General features: G+C 46.6%; 1 protein-coding gene across 1 annotated transcript in view; it reads right to left on the bottom strand.

Annotated features, from left to right (window-relative positions):
* Nucleotides 1-24467: 24467 nt before the first annotated feature.
* STARD7 (StAR related lipid transfer domain containing 7) overlaps nucleotides 24468-27949 on the bottom strand; it is a 153200-nt gene continuing 149718 nt past the window's right edge. The window contains exon 9 of the mRNA XM_085634295.1: nucleotides 24468-27906. Within this exon, the coding sequence (XP_085490421.1) occupies nucleotides 27728-27906 (179 nt within the window). The 3' untranslated portion in view covers nucleotides 24468-27727. The remainder of the gene's footprint in view (nucleotides 27907-27949) is intronic.

Here is a 27949-nt window from a genome sequence, read left to right on the forward strand (position 1 = left end):
CCCCGGTTCGGGCGCGGAGCGCCCGTGCCTTCAATTTATTAGTGGAGCGGGAGTAAAGGGGGCTGAAAGGCTACACGCGTCGGTTGCGTAGTCCTTTCTTTTGTTTGATTCAGGCGGCCGTACCGCGCATGCGCGGCGGCCATTTTGTGTGTTTACTAACACAGTTTTCTTTAAAATTCAGCGCGAGAGCAGCGCTTCAAGTGCTCTTTGCCCACAGCCTGTTTCTTGCCCCTATTTTGACGTCCTGCTGTTTTTCCTACACAGTGGGGCTGTATAATATAGCATAGGCTTTGCCTAGAGTGGCTTATTCTTTATTGGCAAGCCCTCCCTCCAAACTCAATTATTTCAGGTTATATTTTACCTGGTGTTTGACTTGCCTACGGGGTTTTTGCCACTCCCCCCTTATCGTGCTTTGGCATTTTTTGACTAACCAGTGACTATTACTTCCTCTTGTGGGCTTTATTATCGCTTGGTACTACCATGGCTGAATATTATGAGGAAGATTACTTTCTATGATGAAGGAGCCTCTGGCTCCATGGAACAGGATGTGGTTGAGGCTCTTGACGTGGGTGTTCAACAGTCAGTCAATAAAGCGCTGGTTCGCGCTATTGTACCCTTAAAACGTCATTTGTCCAGTTATGCTGGACAGCAGGGTTGGCTGCCTAGGTCTTCAAAGTCTTCACAGTCCTCCAAGTCTTCTTCGAAGTCTTCTAAAATTGCGAATCCTCATAAGTCTGACTTTGTGATGCTTGCCAAAGCCCTCTCTTCTGAGCATTCCTATGGTCAGCCTTCTAGGGAGACTTCATCCTCTCCGGCTCGCCACACAGACTATGATGGTACCTCTCCTTCTTCCTCTGACCATGACGTTTCTTCCCCTCCTCCTTCTAAGTGGGCTCAGAAGGAGCATTTTGTTGATGCGCCGTCGCATCCCCAGCTACTTACTTTTGAACCTTCCGACATTATGCATCCTAATTCTACTTCTTGGCTCCCGTCTCAGGAAGTGGCGGAGTACGTCCAAACTCCTATTCGTCAACCTTTTGACAAGGACGTGCGTACCAGTCTCCGGTCGGAATGCCCATGACATGATTTGGCAGACAGATTGGCTGACACACCTGAGGTGGATCCCACTATGGTGACTTATCTTAAGAAATATGCCAAGGATCCTAAAAGAGGTATTGATAGAGCATGGCGCTCGTGTCAGGACAAGTTATTGGATTTACTGGGACCTCTCACAAAAATTTTGGACTTCCGCTTTCAGGCCAAGGAGTCTTCCACCGCCGTTGACCCAGATGACCTGATTGGGTGGTCTCAGAGGGCCATTTGACAATTAGGCAACGCCAATTGTGCCATGTCCTGTGAGCGAAGACGCTCTATCCTGTTAAAATTGGACCCAAAATTGGCAGAGCTCTCCACTTCTGAGTCCGGCCCTTTGGCTCAGGGTTTATTGTTCGGTCATCCTTTCCTTAAAGAGTTAACAAAATTTGTGGCCACTTTCAGTGGGCTTGACAAGACTCAAGCTTCCATTAGACGGGCTTTTCGCCCGGTTTTTGGACGGGCCGGACGATATAGGGGACGATCGTTCGGCCAGGGTTTTAACCAGACCACCCAGCGTGGTTATCAGTCCCATCGTGGAGGAGGTCAAGATTCCAACTATAACACCAACAAGTCTTCCTTCTACCCTTCCCGCAAAGGTCGACACCAATTCCGGAAGGGACGCTATGGCGGTACTCAAGGAGGACATCACGATTCCTCCGCTTCAGGTGAGCTTGATCTCGGCTGCAGACGTCGTGTTGGGGGGCAGGATTCCGTTTTTTCTTCCCAATTGGCATCTGTTCTCCAACGACGCTTGGGTGTTAGAGTCTGTCAAGAGATACAAAATAGAGTTTTTCAGTTGCCCGAGTCAACCCCATCCTCCTTCTCCCCTAGTTTTTTCCCTTCACGATCAGGCGATAATTTCCGCGGAAATAAATTCTCTTCTGAAAAAAGGGGCTATCGTCCGGACTTTCCGTCACCCTCAGGGTTTTTCCAGCAACGTCTTTCTAGTTCAGAAAAAAGGGGGCGGTTCCAGGCTAGTTCTCAACCTAAGGGATTTCAACGGCTGGGTTGTCTATCGCCACTTCAAGATGGAGGGCATCCATCTTTTGAGGGATCTTCTTCGGGAAGGGAACTGGATGGTCCGTCTCGATCTGAAGGATGCGTATTTGTCGATTCCCATTTACGGTCCTCATCGCCGGTTTCTACAATTCCAATGGCAAGGAGTCTGGTTCGAGTACAAGGTTCTCCCTTTCGGCCTCTCGTCAGCACCTTGGTGCTTCACGAAGCTTCTGAGACCTGTGGTGGAGTCACTGCGAGCCCGGGGTGTTCGTCTGATAATCTATCTGGACGACATTCTCATCATGGCTCACTGTCCCCGTCTGTTAATGATCCACTTGGAGTGGTCAATAGATCTATTACAATCACTCGGATTTCTAGTGAATCCTCAGAAGTCTATTTTCCTTACCTCGCAGTCGATGGAATTTCTGGGTCTTCTGGTCAATTCCCTCTTGCCAACTCCTCTTGCCCCTTCAGAAGATCAGAACGATAAAAAGGGAGTTGAGATTGATTTTACACAAACAGCTTGTGTCGTTGAGATCTATAGCTCGGATTGTCGGTCTGTTAGCTTCCTCGATTCAGGCCATCTTCCCGGGTCCTCTCCATTATCGGGCACTCCAGCGGCTCAAAATCCGTCATCTCCAGAAAGGCCTCCGTTATTCGGATCAGATTCCTCTTTCAGAGGAAGCGAGGTGGGAGATGTTGTGGTGGTTAGAACACATGGAGTCCTGGAATGAGCGAGCCCTGTTCGGAGTGTCCCCGGAGGTGGTGATAGAATCCGACGCCAGTCGGTGGGGATGGGGAGCCCGTTGCGGTCCAATGTCCACGGGAGGCCGGTGGTCTCAGGAGGAATTGTCTCTCCATATAAATTGTCTGTACATAAAGGAGAGGGGGGGGGGACCGGGAGCTAGTTATGGTCCAGTGTCTGTGCTCCGTGTCATATCTATAGTCTTTAAATGGAGACACTGTTCCTGGAGAGAGAGAGGGCAAAAGAAAGAGAGAGATAAAAATGAAACGAGAGGCCTAGGCTTAATATAAGACCCAACTACTTTAGGATTATGTGTGTGGGGGGGGGGGCATACCTTAGTTTCTCTTGTTGCCCTCACACACCCCGAAGGATGTCATGCTTCATCATTGGGCGTTTGCTCCTCGTCGGGCCGGCGCTGCAATGCCCTACGGGTCCCCCGAAGGGTCACTTTAGCGGAGATCTTTTAGAGAAAACGCCGTTTGGTGCATGCGGGTGTGTGGTTTGGGTCCTAATAAAAAGATGTGTGGTGATGGGGTGTGTAAGTGACGTGATAGCCTAAAAATGTCTAAGGGTTACTGGGATAAGGTTTAATGTGAATAGCACCCTTGACATAATAAAAAACCCGTAGGTTGGGTGTTACCTTATTGAAAATAATGTGCCAACAGGTAACTAGTGTGTGGTCAAGCGGTCGACATGTTTCGCGCCCCAATGGTCCAAAAAAGGATCCCTGGCGCTTCCTCAGGACCAAAGAAGAGAGTGAAAGTGAAAGTGCACTAAGGGATACTACCCTCAGTTACTATCCGGGCGTAAACTTCAAGGTAGCACTGCTCTCAGTGTGAGAGTCAGGTCGCTCCAGGATAGACAGCCTAGGTAAATATGGAAACAAAAAGAAAAAAGGGAGAACATCCTATCTATTAAAGAATGTTCACCTATTCAGGAGATTCAAAAAACGAGTGCATAATACAAATATGTACAGAAGGGATATCACCTCCACTCACGGGTGGTGGCGTGATGGGGTCTCAACGGTAAGCTTCCAGGTGCCTGGGCCAGGGAAAGGGGCCTGGGAGGGAGACAGCCCGTCGCCGACCGGAGTCACCCATTAGTCCAGGCACTGGCCGTGGTAGAGGTAAAACCAGATGTCCCCAGTCTCATGTGGCATACAAATAATCGGTCTGTCATTACGGTTTTTACTACGATATGTCACACACACTCACCTAAATATGGGGAGAATAATGCTCCATAGGTTAGGGGACGAGCGTACACACCTTCTTAGTGCTGTGAAATAGGAATAAATGACAGGTAACTGCTAGTCAATCCAGTTCCTAAAGATTCCAAACTGGTCTGAGCTGTCTTGTGCACAGTTTTTAAGTCAATGGCCAGTTTCCTCAGTACTCAAAAGTGCGTTTTTACTCACAGTTTTGCTCCGGCGTGGCCTCTTTACCACCTGCCCCAGTCGTCCTCCTACCTGGAATGGAGACGAGGAACACCAAGGGTTTCTTAAGTACTGCCCGTGTCGACTTAATTGGGGCGGGATCCGTATCCGGTCATCAGACGCGGAGCAGCTGCGTTTTCGTCAGTGTGTGTTTTGCCGCGCATGTGCAGAAGGTAGACAGAAGAGCGATGCGCATGCGTATGGAGCAGCTGTGTTTTCGTTAGTGTGTTTTCCGCGCATGTGCAGAAGGTAGATAGATGAGCGAGTGCGCATGCGTGTGTCAGAAAATGTGGTTCCGACTCACGTTCTATTGTTACCATGGTTATGTGTCTATGCAGTCCTCAGTGTAGTGTATATAACTGAGTAGCGCTGGCAAACTAACTATGTGGTTCGAAAAACGCCCATCTAGTGCAACAGAAAGGGCAGACTCGTCTTAATGTTGGAGCCTCAAGGTGCCACTGATGTACAATCAATGGTGAACTTTATGATTGTTACATGCGTCTCGAGGGGATCGAGGAGGGTGGGGGGGGGAAGGGGAAAGAAGGATGGAGGGTCATAGAGTGGCAAGAGATTAGGGGAAGCTTATTCTCGGCCCTCCAGTCTTATTAAAACAAAGTTGCTCAAAGGGGAGAGATATCCCGAGGGTAAAGGAGACCATGGACATAAATATTGCTAGGTGGGAGCTCGTGATGATGTAGTCATGGGCGTGTACTGCTGATTTGGCCACCAACCCCTCATATTGGGTTATAGTTCAGTCCATGGTATGTCGTCGTTCAGGCCCACCTCATTGGTCCGGAGACGATGTACCCAGCGTTGTTCTCTGCGTAGTAGGGTGTTATTATTCCAATGTTGATTGTTTTCCAATATTGTCCACTTGATGTCGTCACATGTATGCCCTTTGTCCATGTAATGATTCGTAAGTCTGGTTGCTGTTCTCCCCCGTCGGATCGTGCTTCTATGTTCACTTATCCTTAGTTTCACCTGTCTAGTGGTCATCCCCACGTAGCGCAGTGTGCAAGGGCAGGTGATTAGGTACACACAGTTTTTTGTGTTGCAATTCGTGTGGCTCCGTTGGTCCCACCTGATTTTGTCCAACTCCAAGTGTGTAGTATGTTTGGTGAAGGGACATGCACTACAATTGCCGCATGGGTAGTGGCCTTTAACAGCAGGGAGGGACCATAAGGTGGATTCCTGACGAATGGTCTTCACGCGTGGTCTCGTGTTGATCAGTTGGTCCCGTAGGTTGGTGGTCCTCTTGAACGCAAACCTGGGGCGCTCCAACATGAGATCACCTGTGTTCAGAATTCTCCAATTGCGGTTCACGATGTTTTTGATTTGGTTTGATAGAGGGGTGACGGTTGTGACACAGGTGATGGTATTGTCGGCTTCCTTGGTCTTTTCTTCTAGGAGTGCTTGGCGGTTGTTGTTCCTGGCTCGTTTGCATGCACGTTGTATGACCCTGTTAGGGTAATGTCTTTCTTTTAGGTTCGATGTGAGGGAGTTTGCTTGAATGTCATATTCATGGGTGTCACTACAATTCCTGCGAATCCGCAGGAACTGTCCAAAAGGCAAATTTTCCCTCAGTGCTTTGGGGTGATGGCTGTGAAAATCAAGTAGGCTGTTACAATCAGTAGTTTTTTTATAGATGGTAGTATTGAGTTTGCCCCTCTCGAGGGTGATCAATAGATCCAGGAAAGGGATCTCTTTTTCGCTTTCCGTTTTGGTAAAACGTAGGTGAGGGTTCAAGTTGTTAATCCAAGTGTAGAATTCTTGGCAGGTCTCTGCTCCACCTTTCCATAAGATGAGCACGTCATCGATGTATCGTTTCCACGTTACCATGTTCTCTCTGTAGGGGTTATTCTCAGTAAAGATGTTATTAGCCTCAAAGTGCGCCATGTACAGCCCTGCTAGGCTCGGCGCGAATGTACTCCCCATGCTGGTCCCTTGTATCTGATGGTAAATGGTGGTCTTATACATAAAGAAGTTGTTCTTCAGGGCCAGCATGATCAGTTCAGTAATGAAGCTCGCAGGTGTGTTGGTGGGTAGGTCTGTCTCGAGTAAGAGTTGTTCAACTACTTCAATCGTGGCGTCTTGCGGAATATTAGTATACAATGCCTCTACGTCTAGAGTCAAGAGGAGGTCGATGGGCTCGGTATTGTTCTCGTTGATCTCTTGTATCAGGTTCAAGACATCCCTGGTGTCTTTCAGGTAGGCCGGAGTGGCTTGTACCATAGGTCGGAGGAAAAAGTCACTGAACTTGCTCAGTGGTTCCAATAGTGAGCCTATTCCAGAGACGATCGGTCGTCCTGGTGGTGGAAAGATACCCTTGTGTATTTTGGGTAGTAGGTAGAAGTACGGCATCCTAGGGTTCTCGTTAATAAGGAATGCCGCCTCGTGGGCAGTGATCCAACCCTCATTGGTAGCTTCGTTGACAAGGATGCGTATCCGTGACAGAAGTCTCTCGGTGGGATCAGTCTCCAACTTCTTGTAGTATTCGGATCTCCCGAGTTGTTTGACGCATTCTCTTTCATAATCCTCTACTGACAGTATGACAGTGGCTCCTCCCCTATCCGCCGGTTTTATAATGATCGTTTCATCCTCGGTGAGTGAATGTACCGCCTCGCGGAGTTTCTTTGGTAGGTTGTCAAAGACATGCCGGCTTCTTAGGTTGTTTGCCTCCTTAAGGACTGCTTTTTCAAACGTCAGTACTTCACTCGGGACCATACCCGCTGATGGAGTGAATTTGGAGGGTGGTCTCAGTCCAGTGTCCTGGCGGTCAGGAGTGGGGTTGTTGTTGAAAAAGGATTTGATGCGGATCTTACGGAAGAGTTGTTGTAGTTCCTCATTCATGCGGAAGTTATCCTCCTTGGGGGTGGGCACAAACCCTAAGCCCAGTTCCAGGACTGCCGTTTCGTCTGTATTCAGGTGTCTGTCTGTGAGGTTCACTATCAGGGTCTTGGGAGTGTTGAGCTCCTCGTTGTTCTCTGTTGTGTCTCTTGATCTTGCCATTGGACTTGTTTTTGCCCTCTTCTTCTGCCTCTGCCTCGTCCCCTGCCTCTGTTCTGAAAAGGAGGAGGTGCATTGGGGAAGAATGGTTGTTGGTAACCTGGGTGTTGCCCCGGATAGGCTGGGAACCACATCGGGCCTTGTTGAGGGAAAGGTTGGTGTGCATAGCCGTACATAGGTGGCAACGGAGGTGGAGGGAGTAGGCCCGGTTTGTTAGCGTTCCTACCCCAGCTGCTATTGCTGGAATTGCTGTACATGGAACGTCCTGAGTTCGTAGATGTTGTAGAGCCGTCATCTGAGCCGTCATCAGTGTCTGATGGTCTGTACTCCTCTTTAGTGTAAGGGTATATCTTCTCCCTGTCGAATCTTTTAATGTCTTTTTGTAATTTTGACACTTTTTGTTGTAATAAATAATCACGATGGTCAGTCATCTCTGCGTTAATTTCCGCTAAACGGGTTTTGTAGGCTGAAATACTGATCCCAGTTTTCAGTCCATTTTCTGCGATATTTATCTTGATAATTAGTGCTTCGGAGAGACGTTTAGCGGTACCAATAATGAGAATGAGCCAGTCGCGGGTGCATTTCCATGCGATCTGGCTCCATTCTTTGCGGAAAATGAGGTCTTCCAAGAAGATTCTTGGTGCCGTGCGGACAACTAGGCCATTGGGTGCAGCATTTGCCCTCAAGTATTCAGTCATAATTGTGCCATGCATGGCAATTTTGACTTGAAGTTTCTTAAGTGATGCCAGGGAGTTCCAGTCACCTTGTGATGATGTGCTGGCCATTTTCCCCCCACTATCTAGCAGTGAGGGAGTTCTCAAGATTTCCGCCACGATGTCATCATCAAACCCGAGCCCCAGGTTATCCCCCATGTTAGTGGTTGACATATTTTGCACTCAGTAATAGGAAAAGGAGTGGGAAGGAAGAGTCAGGTCGGGTCCCTCGGCTAAGCTGCCGTGCTAATTATCTGTACATAAAGGAGAGGGGGGGGGACCGGGAGCTAGTTATGGTCCAGTGTCTGTGCTCCGTGTCATATCTATAGTCTTTAAATGGAGACACTGTTCCTGGAGAGAGAGAGGGCAAAAGAAAGAGAGAGATAAAAATGAAACGAGAGGCCTAGGCTTAATATAAGACCCAACTACTTTAGGATTATGTGTGTGGGGGGGGGGGCATACCTTAGTTTCTCTTGTTGCCCTCACACACCCCGAAGGATGTCATGCTTCATCATTGGGCGTTTGCTCCTCGTCGGGCCGGCGCTGCAATGCCCTACGGGTCCCCCGAAGGGTCACTTTAGCGGAGATCTTTTAGAGAAAACGCCGTTTGGTGCATGCGGGTGTGTGGTTTGGGTCCTAATAAAAAGATGTGTGGTGATGGGGTGTGTAAGTGACGTGATAGCCTAAAAATGTCTAAGGGTTACTGGGATAAGGTTTAATGTGAATAGCACCCTTGACATAATAAAAAACCCGTAGGTTGGGTGTTACCTTATTGAAAATAATGTGCCAACAGGTAACTAGTGTGTGGTCAAGCGGTCGACATGTTTCGCGCCCCAATGGTCCAAAAAAGGATCCCTGGCGCTTCCTCAGGACCAAAGAAGAGAGTGAAAGTGAAAGTGCACTAAGGGATACTACCCTCAGTTACTATCCGGGCGTAAACTTCAAGGTAGCACTGCTCTCAGTGTGAGAGTCAGGTCGCTCCAGGATAGACAGCCTAGGTAAATATGGAAACAAAAAGAAAAAAGGGAGAACATCCTATCTATTAAAGAATGTTCACCTATTCAGGAGATTCAAAAAACGAGTGCATAATACAAATATGTACAGAAGGGATATCACCTCCACTCACGGGTGGTGGCGTGATGGGGTCTCAACGGTAAGCTTCCAGGTGCCTGGGCCAGGGAAAGGGGCCTGGGAGGGAGACAGCCCGTCGCCGACCGGAGTCACCCATTAGTCCAGGCACTGGCCGTGGTAGAGGTAAAACCAGATGTCCCCAGTCTCATGTGGCATACAAATAATCGGTCTGTCATTACGGTTTTTACTACGATATGTCACACACACTCACCTAAATATGGGGAGAATAATGCTCCATAGGTTAGGGGACGAGCGTACACACCTTCTTAGTGCTGTGAAATAGGAATAAATGACAGGTAACTGCTAGTCAATCCAGTTCCTAAAGATTCCAAACTGGTCTGAGCTGTCTTGTGCACAGTTTTTAAGTCAATGGCCAGTTTCCTCAGTACTCAAAAGTGCGTTTTTACTCACAGTTTTGCTCCGGCGTGGCCTCTTTACCACCTGCCCCAGTCGTCCTCCTACCTGGAATGGAGACGAGGAACACCAAGGGTTTCTTAAGTACTGCCCGTGTCGACTTAATTGGGGCGGGATCCGTATCCGGTCATCAGACGCGGAGCAGCTGCGTTTTCGTCAGTGTGTGTTTTGCCGCGCATGTGCAGAAGGTAGACAGAAGAGCGATGCGCATGCGTATGGAGCAGCTGTGTTTTCGTTAGTGTGTTTTCCGCGCATGTGCAGAAGGTAGATAGATGAGCGAGTGCGCATGCGTGTGTCAGAAAATGTGGTTCCGACTCACGTTCTATTGTTACCATGGTTATGTGTCTATGCAGTCCTCAGTGTAGTGTATATAACTGAGTAGCGCTGGCAAACTAACTATGTGGTTCGAAAAACGCCCATCTAGTGCAACAGAAAGGGCAGACTCGTCTTAATGTTGGAGCCTCAAGGTGCCACTGATGTACAATCAATGGTGAACTTTATGATTGTTACATGCGTCTCGAGGGGATCGAGGAGGGTGGGGGGGGGAAGGGGAAAGAAGGATGGAGGGTCATAGAGTGGCAAGAGATTAGGGGAAGCTTATTCTCGGCCCTCCAGTCTTATTAAAACAAAGTTGCTCAAAGGGGAGAGATATCCCGAGGGTAAAGGAGACCATGGACATAAATATTGCTAGGTGGGAGCTCGTGATGATGTAGTCATGGGCGTGTACTGCTGATTTGGCCACCAACCCCTCATATTGGGTTATAGTTCAGTCCATGGTATGTCGTCGTTCAGGCCCACCTCATTGGTCCGGAGACGATGTACCCAGCGTTGTTCTCTGCGTAGTAGGGTGTTATTATTCCAATGTTGATTGTTTTCCAATATTGTCCACTTGATGTCGTCACATGTATGCCCTTTGTCCATGTAATGATTCGTAAGTCTGGTTGCTGTTCTCCCCCGTCGGATCGTGCTTCTATGTTCACTTATCCTTAGTTTCACCTGTCTAGTGGTCATCCCCACGTAGCGCAGTGTGCAAGGGCAGGTGATTAGGTACACACAGTTTTTTGTGTTGCAATTCGTGTGGCTCCGTTGGTCCCACCTGATTTTGTCCAACTCCAAGTGTGTAGTATGTTTGGTGAAGGGACATGCACTACAATTGCCGCATGGGTAGTGGCCTTTAACAGCAGGGAGGGACCATAAGGTGGATTCCTGACGAATGGTCTTCACGCGTGGTCTCGTGTTGATCAGTTGGTCCCGTAGGTTGGTGGTCCTCTTGAACGCAAACCTGGGGCGCTCCAACATGAGATCACCTGTGTTCAGAATTCTCCAATTGCGGTTCACGATGTTTTTGATTTGGTTTGATAGAGGGGTGAAGGTTGTGACACAGGTGATGGTATTGTCGGCTTCCTTGGTCTTTTCTTCTAGGAGTGCTTGGCGGTTGTTGTTCCTGGCTCGTTTGCATGCACGTTGTATGACCCTGTTAGGGTAATGTCTTTCTTTTAGGTTCGATGTGAGGGAGTTTGCTTGAATGTCATATTCATGGGTGTCACTACAATTCCTGCGAATCCGCAGGAACTGTCCAAAAGGCAAATTTTCCCTCAGTGCTTTGGGGTGATGGCTGTGAAAATCAAGTAGGCTGTTACAATCAGTAGTTTTTTTATAGATGGTAGTATTGAGTTTGCCCCTCTCGAGGGTGATCAATAGATCCAGGAAAGGGATCTCTTTTTCGCTTTCCGTTTTGGTAAAACGTAGGTGAGGGTTCAAGTTGTTAATCCAAGTGTAGAATTCTTGGCAGGTCTCCGCTCCACCTTTCCATAAGATGAGCACGTCATCGATGTATCGTTTCCACGTTACCATGTTCTCTCTGTAGGGGTTATTCTCAGTAAAGATGTTATTAGCCTCAAAGTGCGCCATGTACAGCCCTGCTAGGCTCGGCGCGAATGTACTCCCCATGCTGGTCCCTTGTATCTGATGGTAAATGGTGGTCTTATACATAAAGAAGTTGTTCTTCAGGGCCAGCATGATCAGTTCAGTAATGAAGCTCGCAGGTGTGTTGGTGGGTAGGTCTGTCTCGAGTAAGAGTTGTTCAACTACTTCAATCGTGGCGTCTTGCGGAATATTAGTATACAATGCCTCTACGTCTAGAGTCAAGAGGAGGTCGATGGGCTCGGTATTGTTCTCGTTGATCTCTTGTATCAGGTTCAAGACATCCCTGGTGTCTTTCAGGTAGGCAGGATACGCATCCTTGTCAACGAAGCTACCAATGAGGGTTGGATCACTGCCCACGAGGCGGCATTCCTTATTAACGAGAACCCTAGGATGCCGTACTTCTACCTACTACCCAAAATACACAAGGGTATCTTTCCACCACCAGGACGACCGATCGTCTCTGGAATAGGCTCACTATTGGAACCACTGAGCAAGTTCAGTGACTTTTTCCTCCGACCTATGGTACAAGCCACTCCGGCCTACCTGAAAGACACCAGGGATGTCTTGAACCTGATACAAGAGATCAACGAGAACAATACCGAGCCCATCGACCTCCTCTTGACTCTAGACGTAGAGGCATTGTATACTAATATTCCGCAAGACGCCACGATTGAAGTAGTTGAACAACTCTTACTCGAGACAGACCTACCCACCAACACACCTGCGAGCTTCATTACTGAACTGATCATGCTGGCCCTGAAGAACAACTTCTTTATGTATAAGACCACCATTTACCATCAGATACAAGGGACCAGCATGGGGAGTACATTCGCGCCGAGCCTAGCAGGGCTGTACATGGCGCACTTTGAGGCTAATAACATCTTTACTGAGAATAACCCCTACAGAGAGAACATGGTAACGTGGAAACGATACATCGATGACGTGCTCATCTTATGGAAAGGTGGAGCGGAGACCTGCCAAGAATTCTACACTTGGATTAACAACTTGAACCCTCACCTACGTTTTACCAAAACGGAAAGCGAAAAAGAGATCCCTTTCCTGGATCTATTGATCACCCTCGAGAGGGGCAAACTCAATACTACCATCTATAAAAAAACTACTGATTGTAACAGCCTACTTGATTTTCACAGCCATCACCCCAAAGCACTGAGGGAAAATTTGCCTTTTGGACAGTTCCTGCGGATTCGCAGGAATTGTAGTGACACCCATGAATATGACATTCAAGCAAACTCCCTCACATCGAACCTAAAAGAAAGACATTACCCTAACAGGGTCATACAACGTGCATGCAAACGAGCCAGGAACAACAACCGCCAAGCACTCCTAGAAGAAAAGACCAAGGAAGCCGACAATACCATCACCTGTGTCACAACCTTCACCCCTCTATCAAACCAAATCAAAAACATCGTGAACCGCAATTGGAGAATTCTGAACACAGGTGATCTCATGTTGGAGCGCCCCAGGTTTGCGTTCAAGAGGACCACCAACCTACGGGACCAACTGATCAACACGAGACCACGCGTGAAGACCATTCGTCAGGAATCCACCTTATGGTCCCTCCCTGCTGTTAAAGGCCACTACCCATGCGGCAATTGTAGTGCATGTCCCTTCACCAAACATACTACACACTTGGAGTTGGACAAAATCAGGTGGGACCAACGGAGCCACACGAATTGCAACACAAAAAACTGTGTGTACCTAATCACCTGCCCTTGCACACTGCGCTACGTGGGGATGACCACTAGACAGGTGAAACTAAGGATAAGTGAACATAGAAGCACGATCCGACGGGGGAGAACAGCAACCAGACTTACGAATCATTACATGGACAAAGGGCATACATGTGACGACATCAAGTGGACAATATTGGAAAACAATCAACATTGGAATAATAACACCCTACTACGCAGAGAACAACGCTGGGTACATCGTCTCCGGACCAATGAGGTGGGCCTGAACGACGACATACCATGGACTGAACTATAACCCAATATGAGGGGTTGGTGGCCAAATCAGCAGTACACGCCCATGACTACATCATCACGAGCTCCCACCTAGCAATATTTATGTCCATGGTCTCCTTTACCCTCGGGATATCTCTCCCCTTTGAGCAACTTTGTTTTAATAAGACTGGAGGGCCGAGAATAAGCTTCCCCTAATCTCTTGCCACTCTATGACCCTCCATCCTTCTTTCCCCTTCCCCCCCCCACCCTCCTCGATCCCCTCGAGACGCATGTAACAATCATAAAGTTCACCATTGATTGTACATCAGTGGCACCTTGAGGCTCCAACATTAAGACGAGTCTGCCCTTTCTGTTGCACTAGATGGGCGTTTTTCGAACCACATAGTTAGTTTGCCAGCGCTACTCAGTTATATACACTACACTGAGGACTGCATAGACACATAACCATGGTAACAATAGAACGTGAGTCGGAACCACATTTTCTGACACACGCATGCGCACTCGCTCATCTATCTACCTTCTGCACATGCGCGGAAAACACACTAACGAAAACACAGCTGCTCCATACGCATGCGCATCGCTCTTCTGTCTACCTTCTGCACATGCGCGGCAAAACACACACTGACGAAAACGCAGCTGCTCCGCGTCTGATGACCGGATACGGATCCCGCCCCAATTAAGTCGACACGGGCAGTACTTAAGAAACCCTTGGTGTTCCTCGTCTCCATTCCAGGTAGGAGGACGACTGGGGCAGGTGGTAAAGAGGCCACGCCGGAGCAAAACTGTGAGTAAAAACGCACTTTTGAGTACTGAGGAAACTGGCCATTGACTTAAAAACTGTGCACAAGACAGCTCAGACCAGTTTGGAATCTTTAGGAACTGGATTGACTAGCAGTTACCTGTCATTTATTCCTATTTCACAGCACTAAGAAGGTGTGTACGCTCGTCCCCTAACCTATGGAGCATTATTCTCCCCATATTTAGGTGAGTGTGTGTGACATATCGTAGTAAAAACCGTAATGACAGACCGATTATTTGTATGCCACATGAGACTGGGGACATCTGGTTTTACCTCTACCACGGCCAGTGCCTGGACTAATGGGTGACTCCGGTCGGCGACGGGCTGTCTCCCTCCCAGGCCCCTTTCCCTGGCCCAGGCACCTGGAAGCTTACCGTTGAGACCCCATCACGCCACCACCCGTGAGTGGAGGTGATATCCCTTCTGTACATATTTGTATTATGCACTCGTTTTTTGAATCTCCTGAATAGGTGAACATTCTTTAATAGATAGGATGTTCTCCCTTTTTTCTTTTTGTTTCCATATTTACCTAGGCTGTCTATCCTGGAGCGACCTGACTCTCACACTGAGAGCAGTGCTACCTTGAAGTTTACGCCCGGATAGTAACTGAGGGTAGTATCCCTTAGTGCACTTTCACTTTCACTCTCTTCTTTGGTCCTGAGGAAGCGCCAGGGATCCTTTTTTGGACCATTGGGGCGCGAAACATGTCGACCGCTTGACCACACACTAGTTACCTGTTGGCACATTATTTTCAATAAGGTAACACCCAACCTACGGGTTTTTTATTATGTCAAGGGTGCTATTCACATTAAACCTTATCCCAGTAACCCTTAGACATTTTTAGGCTATCACGTCACTTACACACCCCATCACCACACATCTTTTTATTAGGACCCAAACCACACACCCGCATGCACCAAACGGCGTTTTCTCTAAAAGATCTCCGCTAAAGTGACCCTTCGGGGGACCCGTAGGGCATTGCAGCGCCGGCCCGACGAGGAGCAAACGCCCAATGATGAAGCATGACATCCTTCGGGGTGTGTGAGGGCAACAAGAGAAACTAAGGTATGCCCCCCCCCCCACACACATAATCCTAAAGTAGTTGGGTCTTATATTAAGCCTAGGCCTCTCGTTTCATTTTTATCTCTCTCTTTCTTTTGCCCTCTCTCTCTCCAGGAACAGTGTCTCCATTTAAAGACTCTCCATATAAATTGTCTGGAGCTTCTGGCGGGGTCTTTTGCGATTCGTTGTCTGTCTCCACGCATGACGAACTGTTGCATACTCCTCCGCATGGACAATGTGTCAGCGGTTCGATATGTCAACAAGTTAGGAGGGGGGGGGGGGGGGGGACTCGTTCCAAGACTCTGGCAGAAATCGCCAAGGATTTTTGGCACTTCTGTCTTCAGAGAAACATCTCTGTGATTGCAGAGTACCTTCCAGCTCACTGCAATCTGGTGGCAGACTGGAATTCTCGTCATCTCCGGGACTTCAGCGATTGGAGGCTTCTCCCTCGGGAATTCAGATATCTGTCTTGAATGTGGGGTCCCTGCCAGTTCGATCTTTTTGCCTCACGGCTCAACACCCAACTTCCTCTGTTTTTCAGTTGGCGTCCGGATCCGGAGGCTCTGGCCACGGATGCATTTCTACAGACCTGGCCGTCCCATCTGTGTTATGCCTTTCCCCCATTTGTCATGATCTCCAGGGTTCTGGCACGCATGAAGTTTTATCAATCAGAGTTGATTCTGATCACTCCTCTCTGGCGGGCTCAGGCTTGGTTCCCAGTTCTCCTGGAGAGGAGTTGTGCAGTGCCGCTCCTTCTTCCCCAGCTGTGGAATCTGTTATTGGACCCTCTCAACAATCCTCATCCACTGATAAGAGTCGGGTCAACTCCTTCTGGTAGCATGGCGGGTTTTGGGGATCGCTGGCAAATCCCAGGCCTTTCGCGAGACGCTTCCAGATTTATCAGCGAAGCTTGGTCTCCCAACACACACAAACGTTATGCCGCAGCATGGAAACGTTGGTGTGATTGGTGCGCTCAACGGGAGGTGGATCCCTCTTCAGCGGATGTGTCTTTGATTGTAAATTTTCTGGCTTCTATTGCCGCCTCCGGTCTTGCATATAGGACTGTCAATAATTTTCGCTCTGCCATTTCTGCAGGACATATTCCTATCAATAGCAAACCTGCTGGGGAACATCCTTTGGTTTCTAAATTACTCAGGGGTATCAGGTTGGTTAAACCACCTATTCTGAAATATGTTGCTCTATGGGATGTTTCTATTGTCTTACGTTTCTTGGAGGCTTGGCCCTCCAACAATTCTTTATCCCGCAAACAATTCTCTGCAAAATTGACTATGTTGTTATGTCTGGTTTCTTGCAAACGTGTTTCTGATGTTCGTGCTCTGGATCTTACAGGTCGTACCTTTTCACCTGAAGGAGTTACTTTTTCTATTTCCAGACGTACTAAGTGTAATACTACCTTGGTTACTTAGCCGAATTTTCCCAATAATCCAAAACTTTATGTAGTGCAATGTATTAAGGATTATGAGGTAAGTACTGCTCAATTTCGACAGAATATGCATGGTCAATTGTTGATTGCTCTGCAAAAACCTTTTCGTCCTGTGACCCCTGCTACTTTAGCAAGATGGGTGAGATGGCTCATGGGTGAAGCAAGTATTGATATTACGGCATTTGGTGCGCATTCAACTCGTGGAGCAATGGCTTCCAAACCTTTTTCTATGGGAGTGAGTTTAAAAGACATTATGAAAGCAGCTGATTGGTCAACTGACTATGTTTAAAACTTTTTATTATAAACTGATTTTGGATATTGCTTCTGTTGTGGTGGCGCAGTTTTGAACAAGCAAAATCGGAGCCTCCGGTCCTGACATAGAATTCAAAATTCACGAACATACGTGACAAGAATTTTCAATTCTATTAAGGACACGGAGGCGAGGATTATCCCACCCATTTTTCTTTCATGTAATTTTTCATATGGTTGTTTCCATTCTATGCTTTTATTGCGTATTTATATGATGTACTATGGATGTATTCCTTGTTTTTTCTTCCCTCCCTCTATATATACATTTTTTCTGCCATATAGGGATGGTATATTACGACTCTCTTTTCAGGTTCTGATCCGAAGTGAGTCGCGTCTCTCTACCTTCATGGACTGTCTCTTGGATACCTGCTGGTTCCGGATTTTGCTTTCGATTCAAGCATCAAGTCTGCTGTTCCGACCCGTTGGTCTCTTGTCTCAGTGATCAATCTACGTTACTTCTTCCACGTTCTTCCCAGATGTTGGACTGTGTTTTTCTTCTTCAATTACCTGTTCTACTTACCAAAGAAAGAGGATGTGGTATTCTCCTATGGACCTTTTATAGGAGACTCTCTATGGTTATTAGGTCATACCCAGTGTGTTCACGGGTATTGTAGTCTTATTTTCTTTTACTGTAATATGATTGGCTGCTGAGCATTAGTAAAGAAATGAGAAGCATAATCCTCGCCTCCGTGTCCTTAATAGAATTGAAAATTCTTGTCACGTATGTTCGCAAATTTTGAATTGATCGTGTACATTTTTAATCATAAACAAGTGGCAATATTTTTCTGGTTACAACTGGTATTAGTTACCAAACATAAGGATCCACCTCTTGAAGAAAACAAAAAAAACCTGGGTTCAGAAAAACACTGGGGTGGTGGAGTGTGCGTGTCCTACAATGGTTGGACATACACTGAGTTGTTTAAATACCCCTCACACACCAAGAATGTTTGGTAACTTATTCTGAGTGGAGGACGTATCCACCTCGAGTGCCCGTGCAGGGCTTTTCCTCTACACTCCCTAATCCGGTTATTATTAGCTACAACTGGTATTATTGTAGGTGTTTAAGATCTGAAACAATTCTTTTTGCAATTACACAGGCTTTTGGTGTAGTACATCTGGGGCAAACTGCTCCAATGAGGCTTGTAACACCATTGCATCAGTGGCGTAACAATAGTGCTCGCCGCCCGCGGAGGGCCCCCGAGCTCCAGGGGTCGCCCTCTGGCACAGTGCACGGGCCATTGCCATGAGAGTTCGCTCCTAACTGGGTCCGGAGCGTGGGGGGACCCCTTCCATGAAATTTGCAGCATCTCCCCCTTCAAGTTTCGTTACACCTCTGCAGATCTTCTCAATAAAGCCTACACAGTTGTTTCATTTGACAGTCCCTCTCACTATTCACAATGGCCTGGGGCAACACAACTACTGTCCAACATCATGTATGAAAAGCCCTTATCTTATACACAAAAAGACCATTTGAACTAATAATGGCAGGGCAGTGGAACTGAAAAATGAAAAACATTACAATATTATCTAGCTTTTGCTGTGTAAAGCACTTCTGCATACGTGTTGCAGCCTGGTTAATGCCAAGACCATGTCCTTTTCTATTTTAGATTGTGTGAAGCACTGCTGCCTAAACGCTATTAACTAATTTGTCTATTAATATATGACAAGTACTGTATAATGCCATTTGTTGTTAATGTTGCTTTTATGGATGTTTTTGTACTTCCGAATAAAGCTATTAATCAATCAATCAATCAATCAATCAATCAACCAACTAATTTGTTTGCTGTTGAAAAATAACTTTTTGCCACAGAGGCAAGTCAGTCAGTCACAGGCTTCTGTAACTATGTTTATGTTTACAGGTTTTATATAGCGCATAGCTGCCCAAGGGCTTCCCAGCTCTGTGTAGCAGGAGGTAATAGTTATCATTAACTCATTCAGGAGACAACCATGTCTTCAGTTATTTCCTAAAGCTAAGCTCATCTGTGAGAAGCCTTAATTCTTTAGGCATGGAGTTCCAGAGTTTAGGTACCAAATGCGCGAATGATCTTCCTCCCAATCTGGCTCGTCTTATTCTGGTGGTTTTGGCAGGCGATCTGAGGAGGATCCATGGACTCTTTTCGGTGTATATGATGTGATGTGATGTGATGAGGGCCCCGAGGGGAGCAGGACCTTTGCCATTCAGGGCCCTGTGTGCTATGCATAATGCTTTAAACTGGACCCTGACCTGTACTGGCAGCCAGCGGAGTAGTCTTGGGCCTCTTTAGCTGATTTGTGCCTGGCTATGCTTCTAAGTACCCTGGCTGCTGCATTCTGTAACACCTGCAGCCTGCTCAACACGTATTTGGGTGACCCCAAGAAGAGAGTTCCCGTAGTCCAGGCGCGAGATCACCAGGGACTGTATCACTGTCTTTCAGGTCTCCTCTGGAATGAGGCCTAGAATTTTACAGAGCATTCGCAGGATTCCAAAACAGGTGGCGGTCAGTTTTCCGGCTTGTATTTGAATAGTCAGGTTAAGGTCTAACCATAATCCTAAGTTCTTCATGGAATTTTTATGGACCGGCATACAGCCCAATCCTTTTGGCCACTCAATTGTGACTCGTATTGGAAGATTCTTTCCTAGGAACATGAGTTCCGTTTTGTCTCCATGTAGTTTCAGTCTACAGTTCGTCATCCAGCTCGCTACTTTCTCCATGCAGGGAGCCACTCGGTTGTGTTTCGATTTGGGGCACTCTGCCACTGAAACTACCAATTGGGTGTCGTCTGCATAAGATACGATAGACAACTCAAATTCCTGGACAATCTCGGCCAGGGGCTGCATGTATAGATTAAATAGGGTAGGACTAAGGGTAGAGCCCTGTGGCACTCCACATATCGCTTCTAGGGTGTCCGAATAGTATCCACCTTCAGTGATCTGAAAGGATCCATCCCTCAGGTTTGACACTAGCCATCCTAGAGCTCTGTCTTGTTTACCTGTTTTCTCAAACCTAAAAATGAGTGCTTTGTGGTCCGTGTCAAAAGCTGCGCTAAGGTCGAGCAGCAGGATGGCAGCAGTACCCCCTTGATCGAGGATTTCCTTAAGTTCCTCTGTGACCAATAGTAAGGCAGATTCAGTGCTATGTGATGGTCTAAAACCCATTTGAGTCTGGTGAAGCACCTTGTTATCCTCCAAGAAGTGTGTAGTATTGTATTGTTGACATGTTTTTCGACTATCTTTCCTAGGATGGGTAGGAGTGAGATAGGACGGTAATTTCCTAGATCTGTTGGATCTAGTTGTGTTTTTTTCAGCAATGGCCAGACTATGGCATGTTTCCAGGCCTTCGGCACTTTCCCTTGCGTGAACAATAGTGTGAGTAACTCTGTGGCGGTTTGATGCCCTGTAAAATCATATTCGTGGTGTCTTTGTTTACCGATGGGAATTGCTTTAATGAGGGTCTTGCCGTGTGCCCTGTGGAAGCCTTGGTACTTTGAGGGTCTGCGTTTACTCTACTCCCTCGCACGGAGTTGTAAATATTTTCATCTTTGTTTTTAGAAAAGACTGCAAGCTCATTGCATCTCTCCTTGGATGAGGGTTGTGGGGAGGTGTCGGGCACCGTTGACGTGAGGGATTTGACCACCTTGAACAGTTCTCTGGATCAATGTGTGGCCGAGTTTATTTTTTCCTGGAAATAACTAGCTTGTGCTCTTTTAATTTCATTAGGATTGTGTCTGATCTCTTTCTTTATATTGTTCCTTAATGGTAGTGTCATATGTTTTCCACCAGGTCCTTTCAGTTTTTTTACATGCTCCTTTCAGGGATGCCAGATGGCTATTAAACCAGGTTGTTTTCCTTTGTGTTCGATTAGTCTCTGGCCTCTCTTTCTTACAGCAATGTTCTGTTGCGTCAATAAGCCATTTGTCCCAGACCGAGTCTGCTTTCTCTACCTCCCCAGCCATTTTTGGGGTATGTCTTTCTAATGACTCAATCACCTTTTCTGGAACGGTTCTAGGCCATTTCCTACCTAAATTAAATGCAGTGCTTCTAGTGTTTTGTAGCTGCGCATTGGTCAGTGACAGAGGGATATAAAAGTGGTCTGATCAAGGCACTGGTATAGGGTTGGCTATTTTTAAATGTAGACTTGTTGGTAAATATAGCATCTAAAATGTGCCCTTTTTCATGTGTTGCTGATTGCAACAGCTGGCTGAGCTGCATGGCATCCATGCCTTGCATAAATCTGTTGGTGGTGGGGTGGTTTTGTTTATCTAGATGGATACTGAAATCGCCTAGTATGGTAATTGTCCTTTTAGTGGTGATGCTCTCTGCTTTGAGATTTGGGAAAAATTCCCCAAAAAGTATTACAGGGTCCAGGTGGTCGATAGATAAGCATTCCAGAAAAGGTGTGGGTGGGGATACCTTCAGGCTAAACAGTGTAGTGTCGCAGTTGAGAAGGGGCTTAGGTGAAACATTGCATCTATAAATATCTTTGTATATGATAGCTGCTCCCTCCGCCCAGCTTTTCCCTCTCTGTCCTGTCTTCTAATATTAAATCCTTTTGGGAGGGCCAGTGCCAAGTCTGCCATGGACCATTCTTTGAGCCCTATCTCGGTCACAAATAAGACGTCTAGTTGTTCTTCCTCAATAAGTAGACTGATCTCTATTTTGTGTGCTGGGATGGACCCGCAGTTAATCAGTCCCATTTTCCATCTTAGTTTCCTCTTTGTTTCTGTTGGGGTCTCCTTTAGACGAGCGATCTCCTCACTCACCTTGCATGTGATCTTTCTTCCTGTCACACTTTGACGTGTGACCGAGTGGGCAAATTGTGTTGACATCGGGTCTCAATTTTATAAATTCGTTTGCAATGTCTAATCACTTCCTGTGTGTCAGAGTTGTAACGGGCAGGGTTCCTGGACCCTCGCCATGGCACAGACTGGCTTGCCTTTGGGGCGCCCTCTGCGCGCGTCCGAGCCTACATGCGGCTTTAATATCAGCCCCGGAAGAAGAATTCCAGACTCCGCCCCTTCACCTCTGCTCCCTCCACGTAATCTGATAATCCGTGGTGGATCGGGAAGCAGAGCGAGGGGGGCGGCAAAGCGAAGCCTAGAGGCAAGTTAGTGCACAGGTTAAAAATTCAGTTTAACATCTTTAAAAGTGAGTTAAGTATTTTAAAAATTGAAAGGGAGAAGATCCTCCACAACTAACAGGTGCCAGGAGAAACACCCTGTCAGCCGTGCTTACACCTGAAACAATCTTCTACTGTGTCTCCACTAACGTGTAGCATACTTTCCGTGGCAAGAACTCGTATGCAGATAATGTGCAAGTAAAGACAATATTCTATGGATGTAGTAACTGGATAAATTATGACGAAAGGGTAAATGTTATCCATCATTTACTGGAGCTGTTTATTATAGTGATCACAATTTGCCTTTAGGTTACATAAATGTAAAATAAGGGTGGGATTACGATAATGCAAAGCTCATCTGCATATATTTACCTGCCTGCTGAATGGGGAGACCGTGTCTTTTAGCCTGGAACCCCCGTGGGTCAGTTGCTGTCCTTCGCTTTGCTCATTTGGTGACAGTAGAAAATGACTTTTACGTCCCTCCACCCTCAAAAGCCACCAGCTGCCACTGAGGTGCACCTTCCTCTAGCACAGGATCAACAGTCAGAACCAAAAACAAAAAAACTGAACCTCTACTGATAGCCGCAACATAATAAGAGCTCAAGTCAACACCGGTTCAGTATCCCAATGGGTGACGGTGACTTGGGAACCAGCATGGATCTCTGGGTCTGAGCAGAAGTCTGTACTGGAAGGATTACGGGGAAGGGAATGGGTCCCAAGGGGACAGAAAATGCCTGGAAGGGACAAGCCAGGCCACTGAAAATTTGCAGAATGGTCTCTTTGATGACCTCAAACTGCTGTAGGGCCGATGACAGCCTAGGGAACCTGGACTGTCCAGGACCACCTGAGGAATATGTTCCTTGGCGGTGATCTGAAGAGAGTGCGACTTACTTCCTGAAGTCAGCACGGCGGGGGGGAGGGGAGGGGGTCGAGTCCTGCTTCCTTGTTTGATCCTTATGTTTGGACTTCCACTTGTCCAAAGCTTCAGCGGAATTGGTCTGGGCCTGTGACCTAGAGCAGGATCTGCATTTAAACTGTAAATACTTCGAGTATTTGGGAATGTACAACTTCGCTTCACTGTTGCAAATCACCTTTATGTGAATTGGGGCTCATCGGTCACACAACTCTGTTTTCGCTAGAGCCCAGGCATAAAAGGCAAACCTCAAGAGTGACTGTGACCGACATCTTCCTGCAGTTGAGACGCAGCTTGAATCCTGTCTTTTTTGGAGCGAACAATGTAACGTTGCAAAGTGTGCAAAAGGTTTATTGAGTCGTTGGATATTTAAAGGTGAGTAATCTGCCATGACAAGGTTCTATCAGAAAGACTTTTGCTGAGGCTCTTTGCAGTCCACCCTGACCACCTATATGTATAGACACATTCAGGGACTGCACTCTTCCAACTACAGTAATGGTAAAGAACACTGTACTTTTCAGCTAGCTGTTGGGAGAGAATATTTAGCAGTTATCGGGGTACTGCAAAAACGTATGTTGTTCAGAAGTAGCTCCCTAGCTACTCTCCCAAAAGCTAACTCATGACTTACAATATTGGGTGTCAACGTTGGTCACCAAGAATAACACGATCATAAAAACGTGTACGGAAATATTGGACATAGCTCATATGGGATGCATTTTATTCCCCAACAACGTTAAAAAGGTCATATAAAATTACCAGCATTTGTCTTGAGTCATTAAAGGGACTAAAAATGAATCCTCCTAAGGAAAACAATGCTTCCATGTTAGAGGAGTAAATTGCAGTAATTTGTACATCTTGGGTGCCTGACCTAGGGTTTTTCAAGAGAGTTGTATTTCTGGTTGCACAGATTTGCATACATATATATATATATATATTTTTTTTTTTTTACAAATGAACAATGAACAGCTATTAGCCAAATATATTGGTTTGGGAAAACATAACGGCATTTGTAGTTTGATATCACCTAACAGAGCTATCATGTTGCTTAGAATATACTTTTGTTTCTGTACTTCACTGACTGGCCCAATGTCTGAATTTATATTTTTCACAGAGTTGTTAAATAACCCAAGTTCCTTCAACTGACTTTACTTTCTATATCACAGCAGAAAAAACTGTGTGTAGCTAGATGCTACCAAGATACCAAACTCATTCAGAGCCGAGAGGAATTGCAAGATTACAAATCCCATAGGATGCAAAAATCCTAAAGTTTGTAGCTCTACGATTATACAATAATTCCCAGTGAGGACCTAGCAGTCAGAGAAATAGCCATTCTGACTACATTCATGGAGTCGCTGCAAGGAACAACCCACAAGACGCTTTCTGACAGAGTGTTCAAAATATTGTACCAATTTATAGATTTATTCACACTGTTAAAAGCATCACATATGTCTGTGAAACTGAATCAATGTCAAAACCAACTAGAAAAAAAGTTCAGTAGTCTTAACACCACGCACAAGAAAAGGTGAGAGAAACAGACCATGATAGACTGAAGGAGGAGAGAGCAGGGTGTTAAAAAAGGACTTAAATGTTATTACAGTTCTTTGGTTTTAGGCTTTCTGCTTTCACCTTGTAATACCCAGTACAAAGGTCAGAGCTGTTTTTACCAATGTACTAAAGGCAGGGTCATGCTCTGTAGAATTTCAGCAAAGAACGCCGAAACGTTTGCAGTCGGCCAAATACACAAGCTAACCAATCAGGACTCGGCCAAAGGCACAAAGCAGCATGAGCTCGGGACAAACCGTGATAGAGCAAGCATCCAACCTACGCTAGGGCTGTATAGCAATTATCCACAGAGCATGGCACGTTTTACCAGCAACTTGGATGCTACACTACCCAGGTAAAAAGCCAGATGCATTAGAACTGGAGTAGGAAGGTAGAAAGCCAGATGAATAAACACACTCATTCTAACAAGGGATCCAACTGCTGAACATTCCAAGCATTGATGGGATCAGCGATGGAAAGTATGTTGTGCAACAGGGCTGTTTCCACCCCAGTTATCCAAATACACTAGACAATCCACAGAATTGGAGATTTATCCCCAATAGCGTATTCTATTCCTGATCTCAGGTCACCAAATGAACAACAACTAGTTTGGCTTCAGAGGGGAAAATAAGGAAGAGAAGTAGAAATAGCTTAAGTAGCCTTTCTTCTCACTCTTGAGAAAGCCCTATCACCTGTCCAAGCACAATTATAGCCTTCCCTCGACCAGGGTCTGAGTGGGTTGTATGTACATTTGTTATGTTACATTGCAGATTCCAGTTTTAAAGAAGAAACTCCCTCCCCAATAATGCAGATAGCCCTTTTAATGACCAGTTTTTAATGCATGGGAAAAACAGATGTTGGCTTCCTCTATCTCCTTGCAGCAAAAGAGACAGACACAAACATACCATGTTACTCAGGGGGACAGTCAGAATCACACACACATTATCACAGGCATAGAATCATCGCTAAATACCTTAGGTCTTGTCCTATAGCAAGTTAACAATTAACAAATGCACCTGTATCCTCTGGAATAACCCATACTGCTTAGCCGTACAAATGGTATGGCAGTTCAAGCTAGTTATCTACAACTGAACCACTCTAGGGTCAGACAATGGACATGGCTCGACTCTAAACCTTAGAACATGTAATGCACACAAATCTCCAAGAAAGGATAAGACTTAACTTTGCCAGCCAATCCCCAGGACAGATCGTGAAATCCTACTTTCCACTGCCAGGAGCGGATAATAAAGTGACGTGCTGCTAGACAGCCACACGTCCTAAGGGAACTCCCACCACTGCCCAGAAATCGGCTTAAAGGTGCCATCAAAAGATACAAACTATTGGGGGCCTATTCCGCAACCCAGATAAAATCTATTCAGTGCTCCCTCATGCCACACAGAAAGGGATTGACTTCATCTTACACCAACAGAGAAGCGACAAGATGCCCGTGCACACGCTCAAGTTCATTTCACAAGGTCCTCCAACCTCTCTAGACGGCTCGCAGACTGCAGATAAACCTGCTGTGATCTATATAAACTCTGGAAATTAGTTATTACACCAGACTGGTCAAGATTCCCTTCTCGGGCACAAACATTCACAGGCCGGCCCCCAGAAAGAAGACATAAGCTCCAATTCACAGTAAGGAAATGGGCCAGCTTATCACAGAAGCCTCAGGTAGAACACCTGTGAGATAAGGCTTTTGTCCCTGGTTGTCATACCCAGTCTGGAGGACCTTACTACGTCTGTACAAAATACAGATGCAAAAAGAGAAGTGTTCGAACAATAACTGTAGCCAGCGCAAAGCTGATATTTGGATTGCCAATACCTGCTTGTACCCCACTCCTCCAAACATCCAACACAAACATGGCCGGAAAATTCCATGCATACCTGTACATTAAAGGCCCCACTTAAGCTCCCTTCTTTCCATGGACTAAAAGGGTCACCTTTAATATGCATGTGTATGGCATGTACCATAGCAGCGCTCAAAGGAGCAGCTCCCAAGCAAGCAAGGGGACACCTGTATGTGATATGCACATCAGCAGAAAGCAAAGAATCAGTTTGCAGCCGGAAAAGGACTACCGGGAACACTTGTACATACTGGTTCCAAGGTAGCAGCTGCATACTCTGCACTGCTGAGACAAATAAGATACATGGATTAGGAATATGAAGGAGCAGCACTGGGACATTTTCTTTAATAGCTCTGGCACTGCCTTCGCTACTCCTGCTCTCAGGGGAGATGAAGAAAGTAGCAAAGGCAGAAAGTAAACTGCTTCTAAAGCAGATTCATTTCTGTGGTTTTCACTCCCTCCCGCCCTCTCCCTAGCACCTAAACACAAAGAAGATGTTGTAAAGGGGCTACCTTTTGGTCAACAGGCAAACCCGGTTATACAGTCAGCACAAAATGATATATGCAAGTTCACACCCCTACCCTTGCCTTATTGTGAATCCGCACCCAAGCACTCTGCGCTGCAGGAACTAAACATTTAAACTTACAGCACATCTGTATAACAGGCACACAGGGTAGCTCTTTCCTACTTCCCAAACATCAACCAAGCAAGAGGGGGCATTTTCCAAAATGTTCAGACCTCAGCAGTGGGGTGGAAGACACTCGCTCACACCTTAGATCTGAAAGGCAGGGCATGTCACCTGGGCACCCACTGCAGATGACCTGCATTCACTTTGAAACTAAATACCATGGAAAATGAGCCTTCAAGTCTCTTCAAACTTGAAAGGGAGGCGGGAACCTTGCATGCACTTCAGCTACTGTAGCAGGGAAGGTGACTTTGGGGGAATGTTTGCATTGCTTCCTCTTCAAACAAAGTTACATAAAAGACAGCTTATCAAAAGTTCTGGCAGCCAAAGCACATGGCTTAGACGCTGAAATGTCAGTAGAACCTCGGATTGGCCAGAAGTACACAGGCTAAGGCTGATCTTGGTGAAAAACAAGCTCCTAAAGTGTACTTCCTTTGTGACTCATCGCTGCCGAAGGCGTCCTTTAACTGCCACCGTTTGTGGCGGTAATCCTGCAAGATGGTTGGACGAGGAGCAGTGCACGGAGCCCCTTCAGTGTTGGAAAAGGGCCAAAGATGGCCACATCTCAACACAAGTTTTCCTGCTTAGGCATAGCCCATCTGCCCCGTGCTGTGGCTGTTGTCCTCTTTGCGCTCAGCACTAGTTTTGGCCTCGCAGCTGGAGTCCACTGGCCGGGGCACAGAGATGTAATCCTTCACTTTAATTTCCATGGTTCTGGCTCTCACAGCAGCCAGGTGAAGTTTGTCCAGGAAATCCGGCATCCCTAAATAGAGGATAGCTTGTGAACAACATTTAATAACAGGCGT

This window comes from Triturus cristatus, chromosome 11 (genome assembly GCF_964204655.1).
Source record: "Triturus cristatus chromosome 11, aTriCri1.1, whole genome shotgun sequence".
NCBI classification, from domain to species: Eukaryota; Metazoa; Chordata; class Amphibia; order Caudata; family Salamandridae; genus Triturus; species Triturus cristatus.